The sequence below is a fragment of the Panthera tigris genome, chromosome B3 (assembly GCF_018350195.1).
Source record: "Panthera tigris isolate Pti1 chromosome B3, P.tigris_Pti1_mat1.1, whole genome shotgun sequence".
Taxonomy (NCBI): Eukaryota; Metazoa; Chordata; class Mammalia; order Carnivora; family Felidae; genus Panthera; species Panthera tigris.
The window spans coordinates 134,331,860-134,348,121 of NC_056665.1; the positions used below are offsets into that span (position 1 = coordinate 134,331,860).

Here is a 16,262-nt window from a genome sequence, read left to right on the forward strand (position 1 = left end):
GTGCGTAGGGAAGGAGGTGGCCACGATTATAAAACATCGCGGGGCAGCACGAGAGGCCCCTGATGAAACCATCTGCTCTCTGTACTGTAGTGGTGATCACGTCAATCTACACCTGGGATAAAATTGCATAGAACCAAACACACACACATTCCACCTCAGGACACCTACAAGCTCCCAGGGACAACCGTGTTGCTGGCCTGTCGACACAGAGCCCTCTCAAGATGAATCTATGTTTCAGCACTTACAGAAAAGCCGCTACTTATTTTCTTCTGCCGCTTCTTCTTTTTCTAAGTCTCTTGATTATCTTTAAAAGATAGACTATACGTCTCTAACTTAAATGGGCTTGAAAATCATAGAAAGAAGTAAAGAGCTGATATAAGCTACTAGAAATTTTTATCTTTATCTTTTTTATTATTTGTAAATTAAAAAATAAAATGTTTCTAGCTTAAATGAAAGGTCAAATCAGAGAAGGAACACAGCATGTATTATAGCAAACACTTCCTCCTGGGACACCTGCAATTTCTAAAAGCAATAAGAATATTTTTATTAAGTTTAGAGAATATACAACTGCGAACAATTACATGACTTTCTCCAAAAGGCCACTTAGTGATCAAGTACACACACGTAGTGTTCATGGTTTCTTTAAAGTGCCACGTGTTTGTCTCTGGCTTGGGAATCATCTACTGCTTTAAAAGATCTTTCAACACAACTCCAGCACTGTTGTCGGGTGACACTGGCAAGGGTGTAAACGTGGGCAACACATCGGAGATGGGTTTCAGGAGCAGATGCCCAGGCCCACCAGGTCCAAGTCCCGCCGGGTTCATAAGAGGCACAGCCGCAGAGCGGGGAGCCAGGAATGGATTCACATCTGTTCTTCTACCAGATCTGGATTCTGTGCCATCTACATGATAAAACACAAGCTGTTCAGTCGCCTATATGTGATTTGGTTAACGGCGTACATGTGTTCTCGGTTCCTAGATTGGGCCCCCAAATAAATTTAATTCTTACGCTGCTGGGTTCTGGATCTGCTAAGCAGAGTCTACGACACATAGAGGGTGAAAGAAGACAAGACAGCAAGAGAGATGAACGGACAAAGAACAGGGAAGGGATAGGAATACCTATATATACAGCTAATACTTTATGAAACGCATTAACATTGTTGTTTGACACTTAAATACCACTTATATAACTGATAAACTTCATTTCCTTTAGGAACTGCCTTTGAGAGGGCGTTTTCTATGTTACGATGCACGCAAATTTTGTAACTACTTACCATAAAGATGACAGACTTGAGAACTTGTTTTCCCCCAATAATTAAAGGCCATGAAAAAAACTGGCACCAACACCACGGTGGTAACAATCAGATCTGACATTAATTTATCCAAAGAAAAACAAGATATACATTATGTTACCTGATCCTCCTCTTTTTAACATTCAAAGGTTTGAAACAATTCTTCCTTAGATTATTTCTCTATAAAGTTAGGCTGAAACTAGTTTTTATGGGAAGAGGTATTTGTTTATGCCCTGATGTCTTGGTGGATAGAATTCCGCTTTGTTACCCGAGACCGCTAACCATGTCACTGTTAAGAGACAAGCACCACTCAGCAATGGGAAACTCAAATGAAGAGTAACCTCTAGAACAAAGAAAGCATTGAGACAAATTCATCAAATCAACTTATCATCAAGTACCCTGGGTCTCCAAGCTTTACTTCCGTGTGAATGACAGCTTTCCAAACTCTGGAAAAGCTTCCGGTGCCCCTTAGTAAGCTCTGACCCTTGCCACATACTTCTGAATCCAGGATTAAAGAGTAGGCTTGCTTTTCTTTAAATGGAAACCCTATACCAGCTCAGAACATCACTAGCTTTGGTCTCTGATCGATCCAAACCGAGCTGGGAACATAGCCTGGTAAGTGGAGAGGAGGAGAGAAAGAAAGAGGAGGAGAGGGAGGGGCAGAGCAGGGAGCAGGAGATCTTGCCGCAATGAATTCTGGAATCCACATGAAGACACTACAACCTAGTGTAGCAGGAAGAAAGCATTTTTAGTATGGTCTTGATGACTTTTCACTAAATTTAGTAGCCAAACCTTTTCTCAAAACAAATTTTACCATTTCTCTTTTTATCAAAATTCAGGAAAATAGAAACAGCTAAATGACTTAAGGCAATTTGTTTTGAATTTCAGAATATAAATTCTTTAATATTTTATTCAAATTTACGTATCTGATGTGCTATGAACTTGGGTATATGATAACACACACCTTTAGAGTCCAACTAGCAAACAAGTTAGTCTGTATTAAAACATGTAGACTTCAGATAAAAGAGAGACTTTCTAATCAAGAATCTGTTTATAGTCTAATGGATTATACTTCATTTTCAAGAAAATTTCATGCATGCCAAAATAGGTGATATAAATATAAATAAGACCCTTATGACCTAGTGGGATAGAAAGCTATGCATACAGATCATACAACCACCAGACCATTTGCTTCTAGGCAGACCGTTTAACACATAAGAATACTTTCAATACATTCTTGGATGTCTAAGCCAGTTTACTGTACTGCTCTTATAAATATTATTAACATATCACGGTTTGGTTATTGAGTGTAACACTTAGGTGTTCACAGGGAAAAAAATCTTTAACTATAAACTACACTTTTAACTCTAATTTAGCAATAAGTATCCTTAGTAGGAAGGAAAACAGGTGGCCAAAGGTTTACCAGTTCACCAGCACTTCCAAGAAGAATTCAAAGTGGCTTATGCAGAGAGGAGAATTATTCCAATATACAAAAGAAAAATACTCCACATTGTTTAAGCTAATCCAAGCCAATTAAGCATCAGATTGCTATAAGAATATATGAAGCAAAATCTAATGCCTTACTGGAATGTTGGGAGAAGTCACTGTACATTTTCAGAAACACTAAAAATTTAGTTAATATCACTATAAACCATAATTATATATTAAACATTCAATTTTTTAAACTGTAGAAAAACTAAGTAAGCATCTGGTTTTACCTTTAAAACTTTCTGGCACATTTGTAACTGCCTTTCTCCTTCCTGGTGAATCCAGAGGTTTCAGATCATGAACAGAAAGCTTTGGTGGTGGAACAGATGGGTGAGATTCTGTTTCTAGAAATTTAACAAAAAGTTCTGAAAAAGACTAAGGAAACAGTATTTGGGTTAATTAGGCAGATATTATAAATTACATATATTATATATTATATTTCTACAATTAAGAAAATGTACCAGCTACTCCAAATATCAAAAACAAATCATGCCTTCTGAATCATTTTTTTATAAGTCATATGAACAATTAATGAAACAATTGTTTATATGAACAAATAAAACTACTAGTGCTTTAGTTACAGATCAATTAAAATCTTTAGCAATGTAATCAATAATGTTTGATCAAACACTTGTTACCAACCTCACAGTCATAATTAGCTACCCGATGGCACTTCAGACATCAAGCCTTAAATCATTTTAATAACTGTTTACATGGACATGAAACACTATATTGATGGAAAACAGTATTAAATAGTTCTATTTTTCTATAGTAACATCCAATCGATGAATACACAGCAGCAGCTCACCAGTAAGATTATCAGATTAACACAATGTAGCTGTAGATTTTTCCTTTAAAACAAACTTTATGCCATCCAATTTAAAATAGGGTATTGTTTATCTTCAACCAACTCTGGGTATATCACCTAGCATCAGTTTCCTCTTTATTAAAAAACAAAGTAAAATAAGAAAATTCCACATTCTGATTCACAGAGCTACTACTCAATTTATTGTTTTTATTTTTAAATTTTTTTAGTTTTTATTTAGTTAAGTAATCTCTATGCCCAACGTGGGGCTCAAACCCATGACCCTGAGACGAAGAGTTGCCTGCTCTAAGCCAGCCGGGCAGCCCGAGCTACTCAATTTATCAGTATTCATGAAGACTAGTAGGCACTATGTTTTCATGTTTATTAATGCCTCCTCCTGCCAAGATGTAGATCTGTTGAGGGGAGGTGCTTTGTCTTCTGGTTTGCTGGTGCATCCCCCAAGCTGAGAACAGTCTGGTACAGAGCAGGTGCTCGGTAGTAAGTGTTCAAGGACTAGGTGGACACAAGCATGCATAGCCTCTGTCTTTAAGAATCTCATCATTTAGTAGCAAGACAAATGGCTGTGTGCCTATAGCAGCATGATCAAATACAAAGAAAAAAAATACTTAGTACTTTGAAAAATAAAAGTACCATGTAAATAAAAAGTTAAAACGAAACATATATGCAATAAAATTATTTAAACTGGCTTATGATCCTTAAGCTAATCTCTCTGGAGATCTCAGTCTCCACAATTCCAAAATCAAAGGTCTGTATAATAAAGTAACGTAAAAAAGAAATCTGGTTTTTGCGAATGAATGTGATGTACAATTATTGCGGCACTCCTATTCAGCAAGAATAAAACTGGCTCTTACACTGTTAAGCACAGATTGCTGATTTGGTCTCAGAGGTGTGTTGGGGACGCTTTTGGATCCTCCTCCAAGCCACCCAGTCATCCACCTGGTAACACCACCCTGATCTTCATGAAGCAACTGAAAGATTATTTTCAAACAGAAAAATGTTATCAATACAAGAAAAGAAAAAACTATTTTTACATGATTTCAGATGGTAGCGAACTATGCTTTTCAAGTCCGATTCCTAGTAAATGTTTCCTATTGAGAGAGGCTACCAATACAATAAAATGTCATCCCAAGCACTATCTCAAGTAAAAGTTGAGGACTGCCAGGTCTCAAAATTTCAGCCCTCTGATAGGAGACGTAGTTACGGAACTAATACCATACAAATTGAACAAATTCACCTCTTCACTATAGTATGAGACGGTTCCATTTCCACGTTACTGAGAAAAATGAAAAGTTACATAATATTGAGTAAAGAAGATAATTTTAAATGATGCCACCATGTGAATTATGAATATATTCAGAATGACTTCCAATTGTTTGGTTACCTGCTCCATTTCCTCCCTCTTGATACCCAGGACGCTTCCCATTAATCGTAACACCTCATGGCGCTGATGTTTTGGTGTATGGAAATGTCCAATGAAGAGGTTTCTCATTAGGACTCTGTGAAAATAAAGGCAGAAACAGCTCAAGCTAACTCAACAGTTATCCCAATACTTAGTGTACCCAAACAATAAACACTAAGCATATGAATATTTAATTATACTTAAGCAATTGTTACAAGAAACACTAAACGATAAAACGTTTTAAAGTACTTAAAAAAAAAATCTTGACAAGTCTAATGGAGAGTATTTCAAACAACCTAAAAAACGGATACCTTTTAAAACATCATTTATTACCCACTCATTTTCTCCAACAAATAAATCAATCAACTGAGACAGCGCCTAGGTAAGTAACTTTCGGTGCCTATCTGGGCTCTACTGTAAGATACTTAGGATTTCTCCCTCCCCACCTTAAGTGCTGACGACACTTCTTGTGCTTAACAGTTACGCTTATACCTCTCCACGCACGTTTATTAAAAATTTGCTAATAATATCTAAATCTTTAAAACATTAATGACATGTTACATATATACCTAGGTTTCAGACAAGGTATGTTTATTTAAGGACAGCTAAAGAGAACTAAAAAGAATGATAAGAATAAAACTTTCTATTTTCTAAGTGCTTCATATTATGGTGGTGTTTTAACTCTTCCATATGGTTTCGAGAAAAGTAATTTGAGCTGGGAGAAGTCTTTAAAAACCAAGACAAGAGAAGTTATTCTACTGACTCCTCATGAAAACGACCTACATCTCATCACCATACAAAAAAAGGCTTTTAAAAAACTTAATCACATATAAACATCTACATGTAGAAGCTGTTTTCACCATAAAGGTAATCTCCATAAAATACATAAAAGTTAATAGGCAGAGCATACTTGTCCACTTTTCCTTCTGTGCTGTTGACTAAGTTCATCAGTTTCTTTTGTACATCGTCCAGCATTTCTTGTCGGAGCTCATCTGTTTTAAAACATGTGAATAAAGAGAGTCGTTAACGGATTAAAATAGCCTGGGTGAATATATAATGAGGTTTATAACATCTTTCCTGCAAAATCTGAATACATACACTTATCCAATTAGTGACATTCAATTACTTCCATCTCTTCTTGGTTCAAGAAGCTAGGCTTTCTGGTATAGAAATTACCTAGCAGCCAGAGTATGCACTAATTCACGTGGTTTATCTGCCCCCCCAAATCAATTGTTTAATAGAAAATTTAAAAACCAAAAAAAGGGTTTCATTCTCTTCAGAAACTTAATAGCAAAAAAGAGATTTTTCACCACTGCTTCCTTGTATAAAACATTTCCAGAGCCACTCTTTAATGGGAAGAAATGGAAAGGACAATTTTAGATTTTCCTTTTTCCATTTTCCTGGCTGGACTGGTTTCTGGTGAGCTAAGAAGAGTATTTAACACAACTAAGAGCATGGCTCGGATGCAGCTCCTAGGACAAAGTATTCTGAGGCATAGAACTTGCAAAATACAATTCAGATCACTGGTTCTAACACACTAATCAAGATGACTGTAGCTTATATGACTAATTCAGAAGGATGCTGGACTACTTTATAATTCTCATTTATTTAAAAAGGAAGCAAAATCTGTAAAATCTTGGTGAAACAGCTGGAATCCAAGCAGTATTATAGGCAAAGTCTAGAATTACAACAAGAGTACCCTGTTCATATATCCGGCCGTGCCATGGGGCCAACGATCCCCAGGCTAAGGAATGCTCGGCCACGCCCATGGGGTGTTGATACCTGCCACCTGAGAAATGGAGAGTTTGAGCTGAAGGAGATGCTTATCCAAGTTAGATGACAAGTTTGGATCTGAAAGAAATGAAGAGGCGACTGCTTTGCAGCAGAGCTCTACTTTTCGAATCGAGAAACACTCCAATCCAAACACTGGACTCCCGATCTCTTTCCACAAACCTACTCTTTGAATTATGCTGCATTTTCCAGGTAGTAGCTGGATACAAGTCCCTTGTCAGATACAGAACTTGGAAATATTTTCACCCATTCCGTGGGATGTCATTTTGCTTTCTTGATGGCATCCTTTTATTTATCAGAGTTGTCAATTTTGATGAAGTCCAATTTATTTTTTCTTTTGTTATTTGTGCTTTTAGAGTCACATCTAAGAAATCAATGCCTAATTTAACATCACAAAGATTTACTCCTATGTTTTCTTCTGAGAGTTTTATAATCGTGACTTTATTTTTTTTTAAATGTTTTTACTTATTTTTGAGACAGAGAGAGGCAGAGCATGAGCAGGAGAGGAGCAGAGAGAGAGGGAGACACAGAATCCGAAGCAGGCTCCAGGCTCTGAGCTGTCAGCACAGAGCCCGACGCGGGGCTCGAACTCACGGACTGTGAGATCATGACCTGAGCCGAAGCCGGATGCTTAACCGACTGAGCCACCCAGGCACCGCCCCCCCCCCCCGCCCTTTTTTTTAATGTTATAATTGTGACTTTAAAATGCAGGTCTGTGATGCATGTTGAGTTAATTCTCACGCACGGTGTGAGGGAAGGGATTGATTTTGTTCTTGTGCACGTGGACATCCGGTTGTTCCAGCACCATATGTTGAAAAACTATTCTTTTGGCACCCTTGTTGAAAACCAATTGATCATAAAAGTACGGTTTATTTCCAGACTCTCAATTCCAACTATGCAACCTCTACCAATGTTTTTTCTTCTACTTGAAAAGCTCTTTTCCATCAGCACCTCCATATCTAAGGTCCTAGTTTCATCTCAAAGTTTCCTCAAAGTTTCAAAGTTTCCTCAAAGTTTCATCTGAACCCTACAGATTAGGCCAGGTCCATCTGCTTTATGTTTTCATTCTGCCTTGCACAATGCCTAATATTCTGATTTAGAGTACTAAACGCATATACAAAAATGTCCAGTTTAACTGTTTGCAATGGCTTGTGGTCCTTCTAAATTGCAAAAATCTAAATTGCAAAATGTAATTCATATAATAGGCTAACTTTACCAAAATAGAGATGGTTGCCATAACCATATTATAAAAGCAAAGTTTGTGTTCGGAAAATCTACTACAAACGTTTCCTTTCCTGTCTTACCAGTAAGGAATTTAAGCTTGGACATTAAAACGAGAGAGAGGGAGAGGGAGAGGGAGAGGGAGAGAGAGAACAAGATTATTATTAAAGTTTGAGTCAGTAAAAGACATTCTGGATTCTCAACAGGCACATATATACAATGAACACGTGGTACTCTTTGGGCCCTAACACCGCATTCTGAACGTAAACAGAATTCTCAACTACGAATAGTGAGTAAACTAATCTCGTGTCAAAGTTCTGAATCTACCATCCCACTCATGAGCTAAAGCAAGAGCCAGAGTAACAATGAGCACGGTCTTCTGTTTCACCCTCCCCCACTATGGAAAGGTAGCAGAAAACCAGAGGTCAAGCTTACCTCCACCTTTCTCGTCTCTCATATTGCCCTTCTCCTATCTAACTTTTTCTAAAATTAATGATTTTTTATATCGATTATATATCAAAATTATAATATTCTGGATATACTGGGATATATAAATTATGTTACTAAGATCAACTTCACCTGGCTACTAAACAGTATTAAATTATACATGTGGCTTGCATTATATTTTTATTGGATAGCACTGCTTTGGAGCATAACCAGGATATAACCACTACAGTATATCGTCTCTTATTAAAAAAACAAAAGAAAGATAAAACTGAACGACAGACATCTTCAGAGTAACATGCACAAAGCAAAGAATTGATTCTGATTAAAATTTTAGTAAAATTAGAAAAATTTAACCTTGCTCTATAAAAAACAGATCAAGAAATCTGTCTTAATAAAGTTCAAGTCAAAAATATTTTCTTGATGACAATTCATCAAGAATGGTTACAATTCTGATTAAAATCTCTGTTCTGAATGGTAGGGTCATAACATCCTCATGGCCAAAATAATAGGGTAAAAATTTCTCAAACTCATCAGAATATTAAGTTAGTCCTAAACTAATGTGACAGAATGGATAACCCTGCATATGCTTGCAGGCACGCCTGGAACGGTTCAAACTCATGTAGTACTTTCAATGTATTCTGGTATTTAAGTCTAGGAAAAGACCCTCAGAATTTTGGGGGAGGGCTTGGAAGAACCCTATGAACTAGGAAAGGTTTAGAACAGAAAGGCAATACAGACTTCAAAGGCCCCTATGGACTTCTCTCTTTCTCGAGGCACCCTTATTTTCCTCCCATCAGAGATCCTGAAGATTTCTCCACAAAAACTGAACACTAATTCAAACCACAATTTGAAATCAGAACTGTATTTATATGGGCAGACAAAATAACGGTTATTCAGAAATGGGTTTTTAGCCAAATATAATATCCCTGTGAAATAATCTAACATGCCAAAATAATTCTTTGGAAGTTGAAAACAATAATAAAAAAAAAAAAAAAAGGCAGGGGGATACACTTGAGAGTTGAGCAATAAAGCAAGTGAGATTAGTCTAGTTTAGGGGAAGAATTACTCTAAGTATAGGAGATCCTCAAACCTGCCATATCACAGCCTCTTCTCTGTGAATGCCTAGAGAGGACACCATGGTCTTCATCACTTGATTTACAATCAAAATTGAACATAAAATGTAACTGACTACAACAAATCGGCTCATTGTAACTTTACATTTTATTTGTGATGAGTAACACTGCACTGTAATACTATCTTCACAGCACATCGTAAAATTAAGTCACACTCCTTACAAAGTCATTTGGCTATTGCATGACTTAGCTCTCTTGGACGAGACTCAAGTCAGACTTTTTAACAGTCACCTGACTGAGAAAAGTGACTGGAACAGGACTTGAAGGTCAGGAGAATATATGAATCACGGTCCTGTAATAAGACCTGGATAGGAACCACGGTCCTGTCACCAGGGCCAGACTTTGTTGCCTATTTTGTCAAATATGCATGCTTAATCTCAAAGGATTTTGAATCTACTGATTAAATGTGACTTTTCTAAACAGTGAAGTGCTATATAAAGCATTAGGACTCGTTCATCTGATTTCTTAAAATAACAAAATAATCCATCTTTTAACCTACCCCTAACCAATACCAATAATGTATCACTGTGGTTATATTAACATTGATAATTTTGCCTCCATTTTGTCTTATCCTCTTTTTGAACCAAGGCAAAGGAGCCAAGGAAGAAAAAAATGTTAGATTATTTCATTTACAGGTGTGTCGGTAAATAAACTGAGTCTAGTGTCTTACTTGCACTACACTACCTAAAAAATAAATTTAAATCTAATACATGAAATTCAATATAAGGAAACATAGCCTCTTCGTTTAATATTTAATTAAATATAATTAAGGCAAAGGCTAGAAGTTAGATGGTCTTTTTATTACAGAATGTCAACTTAACATAGAATCATTTTCTTTATAACACCAAAGAAATCTTTTTAAAGAAATCTTATATTTAACACGTGAAGTTGAGACATACTACATCTGCTTTGTCTTAACTCCATTCTTTTCAACCATACGATAGAATTTTAAGGTCTAGATAGAGTACACGGTAAGTGCTTTCTCATTCCCTAACTGTAATTACTCACTGATGAATGAAAAGTAATTTTTGAAATTCCACTTCCTCGCAATGAACTCACAGGAAAAGAGTTTTATTAATACAGTATAACCTCACTAATTTGAATTTCACTAGATCAGAATCTGGACTACACTGAAACAGCAACATTGAGGTCTCCTGGATTATTTGTACAATTAAATTAGAGTTGCCATGTGCATTTAAGAGATTTTTTTATAGAAATGTCTTTAATGGAACCAGATCAAATTTATTTTCCCCCTCTACCCCCCTTCCTCAATCCTTCAGCGTGAATTCAAGTAATTTGTACTGCATTCTTCCATATCGAAACAAAAGTTTTTCAAAAGACAATACCGTGAATCAAGTTACATATTTTCATTTTAAAAGGTTCACACAGACTAGCCAAATCCCAAAAGAAAGGGCCGCAATTTTGTCAGAGAAAAGTAAAGTCATTATAATAATGTTGCCACTTACTGAGTATCATCATCACTATAGAAAACAATGACAAAAGGCTAAGCTGCAGACCGAGCCTCAACTCATTTCTGAAAGTTCCCTGTTGCAAATGAGCACTGACTCAATCTGGACCCCCAAAATGCTTTTTCAGCCCACACAGGTTGTTTTAAATTCAGTGTCACATAGAAAACTGGAACATTTCACACAAAAGTCTGCATTTCCAGTGTCTCTTGAAGGAGCCGGAGATTTGGCAGCGCTGGGCCTACATGCCTGCGTGGCGACAGTCGGGTGGAGCCTCCGTGAGGAACTCTCCGATTCAACACTGTCTCTCCTTGGTCCTCTTTGCGCTTTCACGTGATTATGACTTGGCCCCCAGTCTGTAAGTTGTGTTTGTGATCCACACTTACAGTTTCGTTTCTCCACATTAACTACCACTTCCACCTCCGCCTTCCCTTTGGTCATTACCGGTCACCAGATCTTCAGCCGGTTTCAGATATATGAATTCCTCCCTCCGTCTAGAACGCTCTTCCCCAGCTTCCTGCCTGCTTAGCTGTACCTATTCGTCACTCAGGTGAGGTCCGGTATACTGTACCTTCTCCACCCTTCCACGTTACCATCATCAAGTAGTATGAATTGTTCCTTCCTTTTGAAATCTGTTGCCTATTTGTGATTACATGCAACCTTCCCCTTCGTGGCTGACTATAAGCCTCCTGAAAGTACCAGTCCCCTGTCTTTCTCTCTCCAGTGCCTATCCTGGTGCCAGGTACACAGCAGGAAACAATGAATTTTTGAGAAGTAAATGCGAGACCGATTCATTTTTCTCTAGGAAGGGAGAGGATCTGGGAAGACCAGAACACAGGACAAAAAAGAATACATGATTTATGTTCTGAATTACCCCATCCATATGAGGGAAAATACACAAAACACATTAACTCAAAACATTCTCATCTCTACACAATATACTTTTCCCTTTGTACTTAGAAGAATTAATAAAACACACATTTAAAAATATGACCATTAAGTTTAAAAGGGCTTATTTACCTAATTGATACTAACTTTTTTCTTAACTAAAATCTTGGCATTGTCTAGTATACCCCCAGATGTTTATATCATCACAAATAATTTTTTAACCATTTATGGCAATTCAGAAAACTGCATCTGGTATTTCTTATATGTTTCCTCTAAAATCACCACTTCTGCCAAAAACATCTATAAAGAAATCCCTCAAAAGGTTTGGGTAACAAAGCGTCTGGGAATGTATTTGGCCTATGTTCAACAGGACATTATATGTTTTCTTGTATAAATCATGTCCTGGAAAACGGAATGTCTTTATTTAAAATAAAAACTCTACCATCTAGCACCATAAAGGTAGTTCCATGAAAAACATTTTAAATCTCTTTTATATTTGTAGCTTTAAAACCTATTTTTATGCTTCATATTACAGTAGGTTTATTGGGACTCATTTTATACATTCTTTTAGATTTCCTTCAAAAAAAAAACACAACTACACACTGTAATTTTCCATTCTCAACTTATACATTTTTTAAAAAGCAGTCACCAAAATTTCCTAAAAAATTTTTTAAATGAACCAAAAACCTTGACAACCTCACCAAAGAAGATGTACAGATGGTAAATAAACATATGAAAAGATGTTCCACATTATTCGTCTTCAGGGAAATGCAAATGAAAACAACACGGTATCACCACACACTATCAGAATGGCCAAATGCTGCAACCCTGACAACAGCAGGCGCCAGTGAGGAGGCGGGGATGCAAAGTGGTGAGGCCACTCTGCAAGAGTCTGGCGCTTTCTTAACAAAACTAAACATGCTCTTACCATACGCTGCAGCAACCACACTCCTCAGTATTTACACAAAGGAGCTGAAAACTTACATCCACACAAAATCCTGCGCTCGTAACTTTATAGCATCTTTATTCATAATGGCTAAAACTTGGAAACAACCAAGATGTCCTTCATTCAGTGGGTGAGTGGATAAATAAACCGTGGTGCATCCAGACAATGGAATATCATTCAGCGCTAAAAAGAAATGAGCTCTCAAACTATGAAAAGACACGGTGGAACTTTAAATGCATATTACTAAGTGAAAGAAGCTAATCCGAAAGGGCTACATACTGTCTGCTTCCAACTATATAATGTTCTGGAAAAGGCAAAAACTATGGAGGCAGTAAGAAGATCAGCGGTTTCCAGAGGTGAGGGTAGAGGGAGGGGGAAAGAGATGAACAGGTGGAGAGCACAGAGGACTTTTAAGGCAGCGCAAATCCTCTGACACTATCATGATGTAATTCATTAGACATCTGCCCCAAACCCTGAGAATATATAACACATAGAATACATAACACCGGGAGTAAACCCTAAGGTAAACTGAGGACTTTGGGTGATCATGACGTGTCACTGTAGGTTCATCCTTGGTATATAAACCCAAAAAGTACCATTCCGGTGAGTAATGTTGATAATGGAGGGAAAACGGTTACATGGGAAATGCCTATACCTCCCTCTCGATTTTGTTGTAAACCTAAAAGTGCTCTAAAAGATAGTTTTAAAAAAACACACACCAACAAAACAAACTTAGTTATGGGGTCCTTTAAGGCGCAGCCATAGACAGGCAGACATACCAGAAGATATTTCCAATGCTAGAATCTAAATTTGTATTGCTTATGAAAACTTCTTTTTCTTCATGTATCGTAACATTCACCATCCTTCTGAATAACTTATCAAAACAAGAACTATTTTGTGCTTTCTACTTCAATTTTATCCCATCTTTTCATTTAAGCAGGAACTGATCTCAAGGATGAAGGTGGAGAACAAGAAGTGAAAGAAGGAAAATGTCAAATCTGGCCATAAATACAGCAAGGTCACAGATCTTTTAATAGCTCAGCTGTAGTCTAGGTTTCCCCAGGGGTACACTTCCCCGTGTCTGACAATTCCACAGAAATTCTGAACGCTGATCAGTTCAGAACAGTTAATGAAAGACACTGTCGTCCTATTTGCTTCACAGAGGACCAGTGTCGTAAGTTTGAAAATCAGGAATACAGGATGGTGTGCAAAGTAAGTCTTTGGAACTGTACTGAACAAAAACACTTGCAGGTAAAATGCTGAAAGAACAATTTATAGAAAGAAGGAAAGCAATAGATCTTCTACCAGCCAACTATGAAAATATAGCACCTATAGGATCATAGGGTTTCCTTTCAATGTTATTTTATGGAGAAAGGGGTCACACTAAGGAGGGCAAGGGAGAGAGAAGTTCTTACATTTTGGGGGTGAAACCCTACTACTAGTTTAGGGCTCTGCTCAAGATCCTTTCCTCCACAGAATGCCCTTGACCCTCAATGAGATTCTCAGGGAAGAAAATACACACTCTTTTATGACCACTGCAGCACATCACTGTCTTACTCTGTGAACCTATTCTGTATCTACGCTACATGGTACTTAACTAAACTCCTTGGAAGAAAGGATCCTATCTAGCATCTCACACAGCATCTAACATGAAGCCAAGTCGTCGGTTCTCATTAATTACTTAATGCCTGATAAGGCACCTTCATACATTTCACACAAGGCCTGCAAATACCCGGAACCTCAACCTACTGTTGCAAGTACCTAGCACTATAAGAACGACTGAAATCATCAAAGACCTACTGCTTTCATACTGGTGTTATATGTAATAGCTCCCTTTTCATATGTTTGACCAGAATGAATCATCTCATCTCTGGTAGCGAGAACATAACCAAGCATTTTGAGTAAAATACCACTTTTAAGGTGAGTTTCCCAATATTGTTTAAATGTTGAAACTGCGTATCAACTAATCATCAGTCTACAGATGTTTAGAAATAAAACAATGCTTTGCTTCTACAATTCAAGTCTCTATGTACTTTCTTGCAACAAAAGTCAATCTGTCTTTTTCAAAATTGTTTCTCCTGGCAAATATTTTCGCTGTCTGGCCAAGTTTTGTGTTAAAAATAAAGTACAGTATTACAACATCAATCAACATTTAAAGTACTTAATGATCTATGAAAGAAAATATACAGTGATTCTTTTGAAACAACCAAGCCAATCAAGGTCTTATTTATATTATCAAATCAAGAGTGCAGCTTTGAGAAAATAAAATCACATTTGTGTTTACAGATAGAAAAGCAATATTAAGCACTGAGGTAATAAAAGAAAACAGACTGTTAAGAAGAGGCAAGAATGTAAATGGCAAGAATGACTTAAAGACACAACAGAACTGTCTCTTCACTCCCCTTCCCGTCTGTGCTACACTGGCCTCCTGCCTGACCTCTCAAATACCTGCCTGACCTCAAGCATAACCAGAGCTTTCCTGAAGCTAATATTTACTCCACACAAAATGAGTCCAAAGTTCCTACACATTCACACTGCATGACTGCATGGTAACTGTAACTTTTTACATCAGTAGGGACCGAGGCCACCCAAGCTTTGTCAGATATAATCTGAACCTGATATATTCTACTACTGGGAGTTTAAGTGAGTGTCTGAACAAGTCCTAAGTAGCACAGGGACTCATACTACTTAGCAACTACCGTAAGTCACAGAATCTTTAATCTTACCATCATCTGCTGGAAATGACTCAGGTAGATACCTAAAAGAGGATGTGGCCTTAAATATTACACAGAAGCATACCATACAGCACTGGCATGTCCCAGACCAATGAGTTGGCTTAGAATACTGCTTTTTCACTTCCATTAGTCCAGAGCTACCCTAAGCTGTCAGTTCTCTGGCCAATCCCTGGGGTACCCAGTGTGTCCTCTCTGGGTTGGCCGTATGTCTTCAGATAATGCTACAGTTGCTCTGGCATTTTCCCAATAAATATGGCCTTCCCATAGGAGCGATCTTTTCAACATGTAGGGCACAATATAGAGGATGCTGCCCTATCTTTAAAGGAGACAGAGATATACAGAACAAAATAGAAATCAAACTATAAATAACCATCTTCCTGACCGGACAAAATAAAGTAACATGGAAAGATATGAGCTTTGGTCAAGGGCAAAAAGATCAGAGTTTAAGGGTTCAAATCTCAGTTCCTTTGACTTATAAAATGGAACTCGTATCACCTACTTTACAATTGCTTGTGAAGAGTAAATAAGAGAAGACTAAACGTGACAGAGTATATGTTACATAAAATGTTCATGATGCTCAATCTTTAATTGTTTCCTGGCTGCCCAGCCCTGCCCCCTATGAGATTTAGAG

The 16,262-nt window shown here is 37.4% G+C and overlaps 1 protein-coding gene across 2 annotated transcripts in view; it reads right to left on the reverse strand.

The window, feature by feature from the left end:
• Nucleotides 1–519: 519 nt before the first annotated feature.
• TRIP11 (thyroid hormone receptor interactor 11) overlaps nucleotides 520–16,262 on the reverse strand; it is a 61,139-nt gene continuing 45,396 nt past the window's right edge. For both annotated transcript variants that reach the window (XM_015543381.2, XM_007094951.3), the window contains exons 17-21: nucleotides 5,915–5,996; nucleotides 4,987–5,101; nucleotides 4,457–4,573; nucleotides 3,010–3,154; nucleotides 520–901 (exon numbers count right to left, since the gene is read on the reverse strand). In XM_015543381.2, coding sequence (XP_015398867.2) covers nucleotides 681–901; nucleotides 3,010–3,154; nucleotides 4,457–4,573; nucleotides 4,987–5,101; nucleotides 5,915–5,996 — 680 coding nt within the window. In that variant the 3' untranslated portion in view covers nucleotides 520–680. The remainder of the gene's footprint in view (nucleotides 902–3,009; nucleotides 3,155–4,456; nucleotides 4,574–4,986; nucleotides 5,102–5,914; nucleotides 5,997–16,262) is intronic.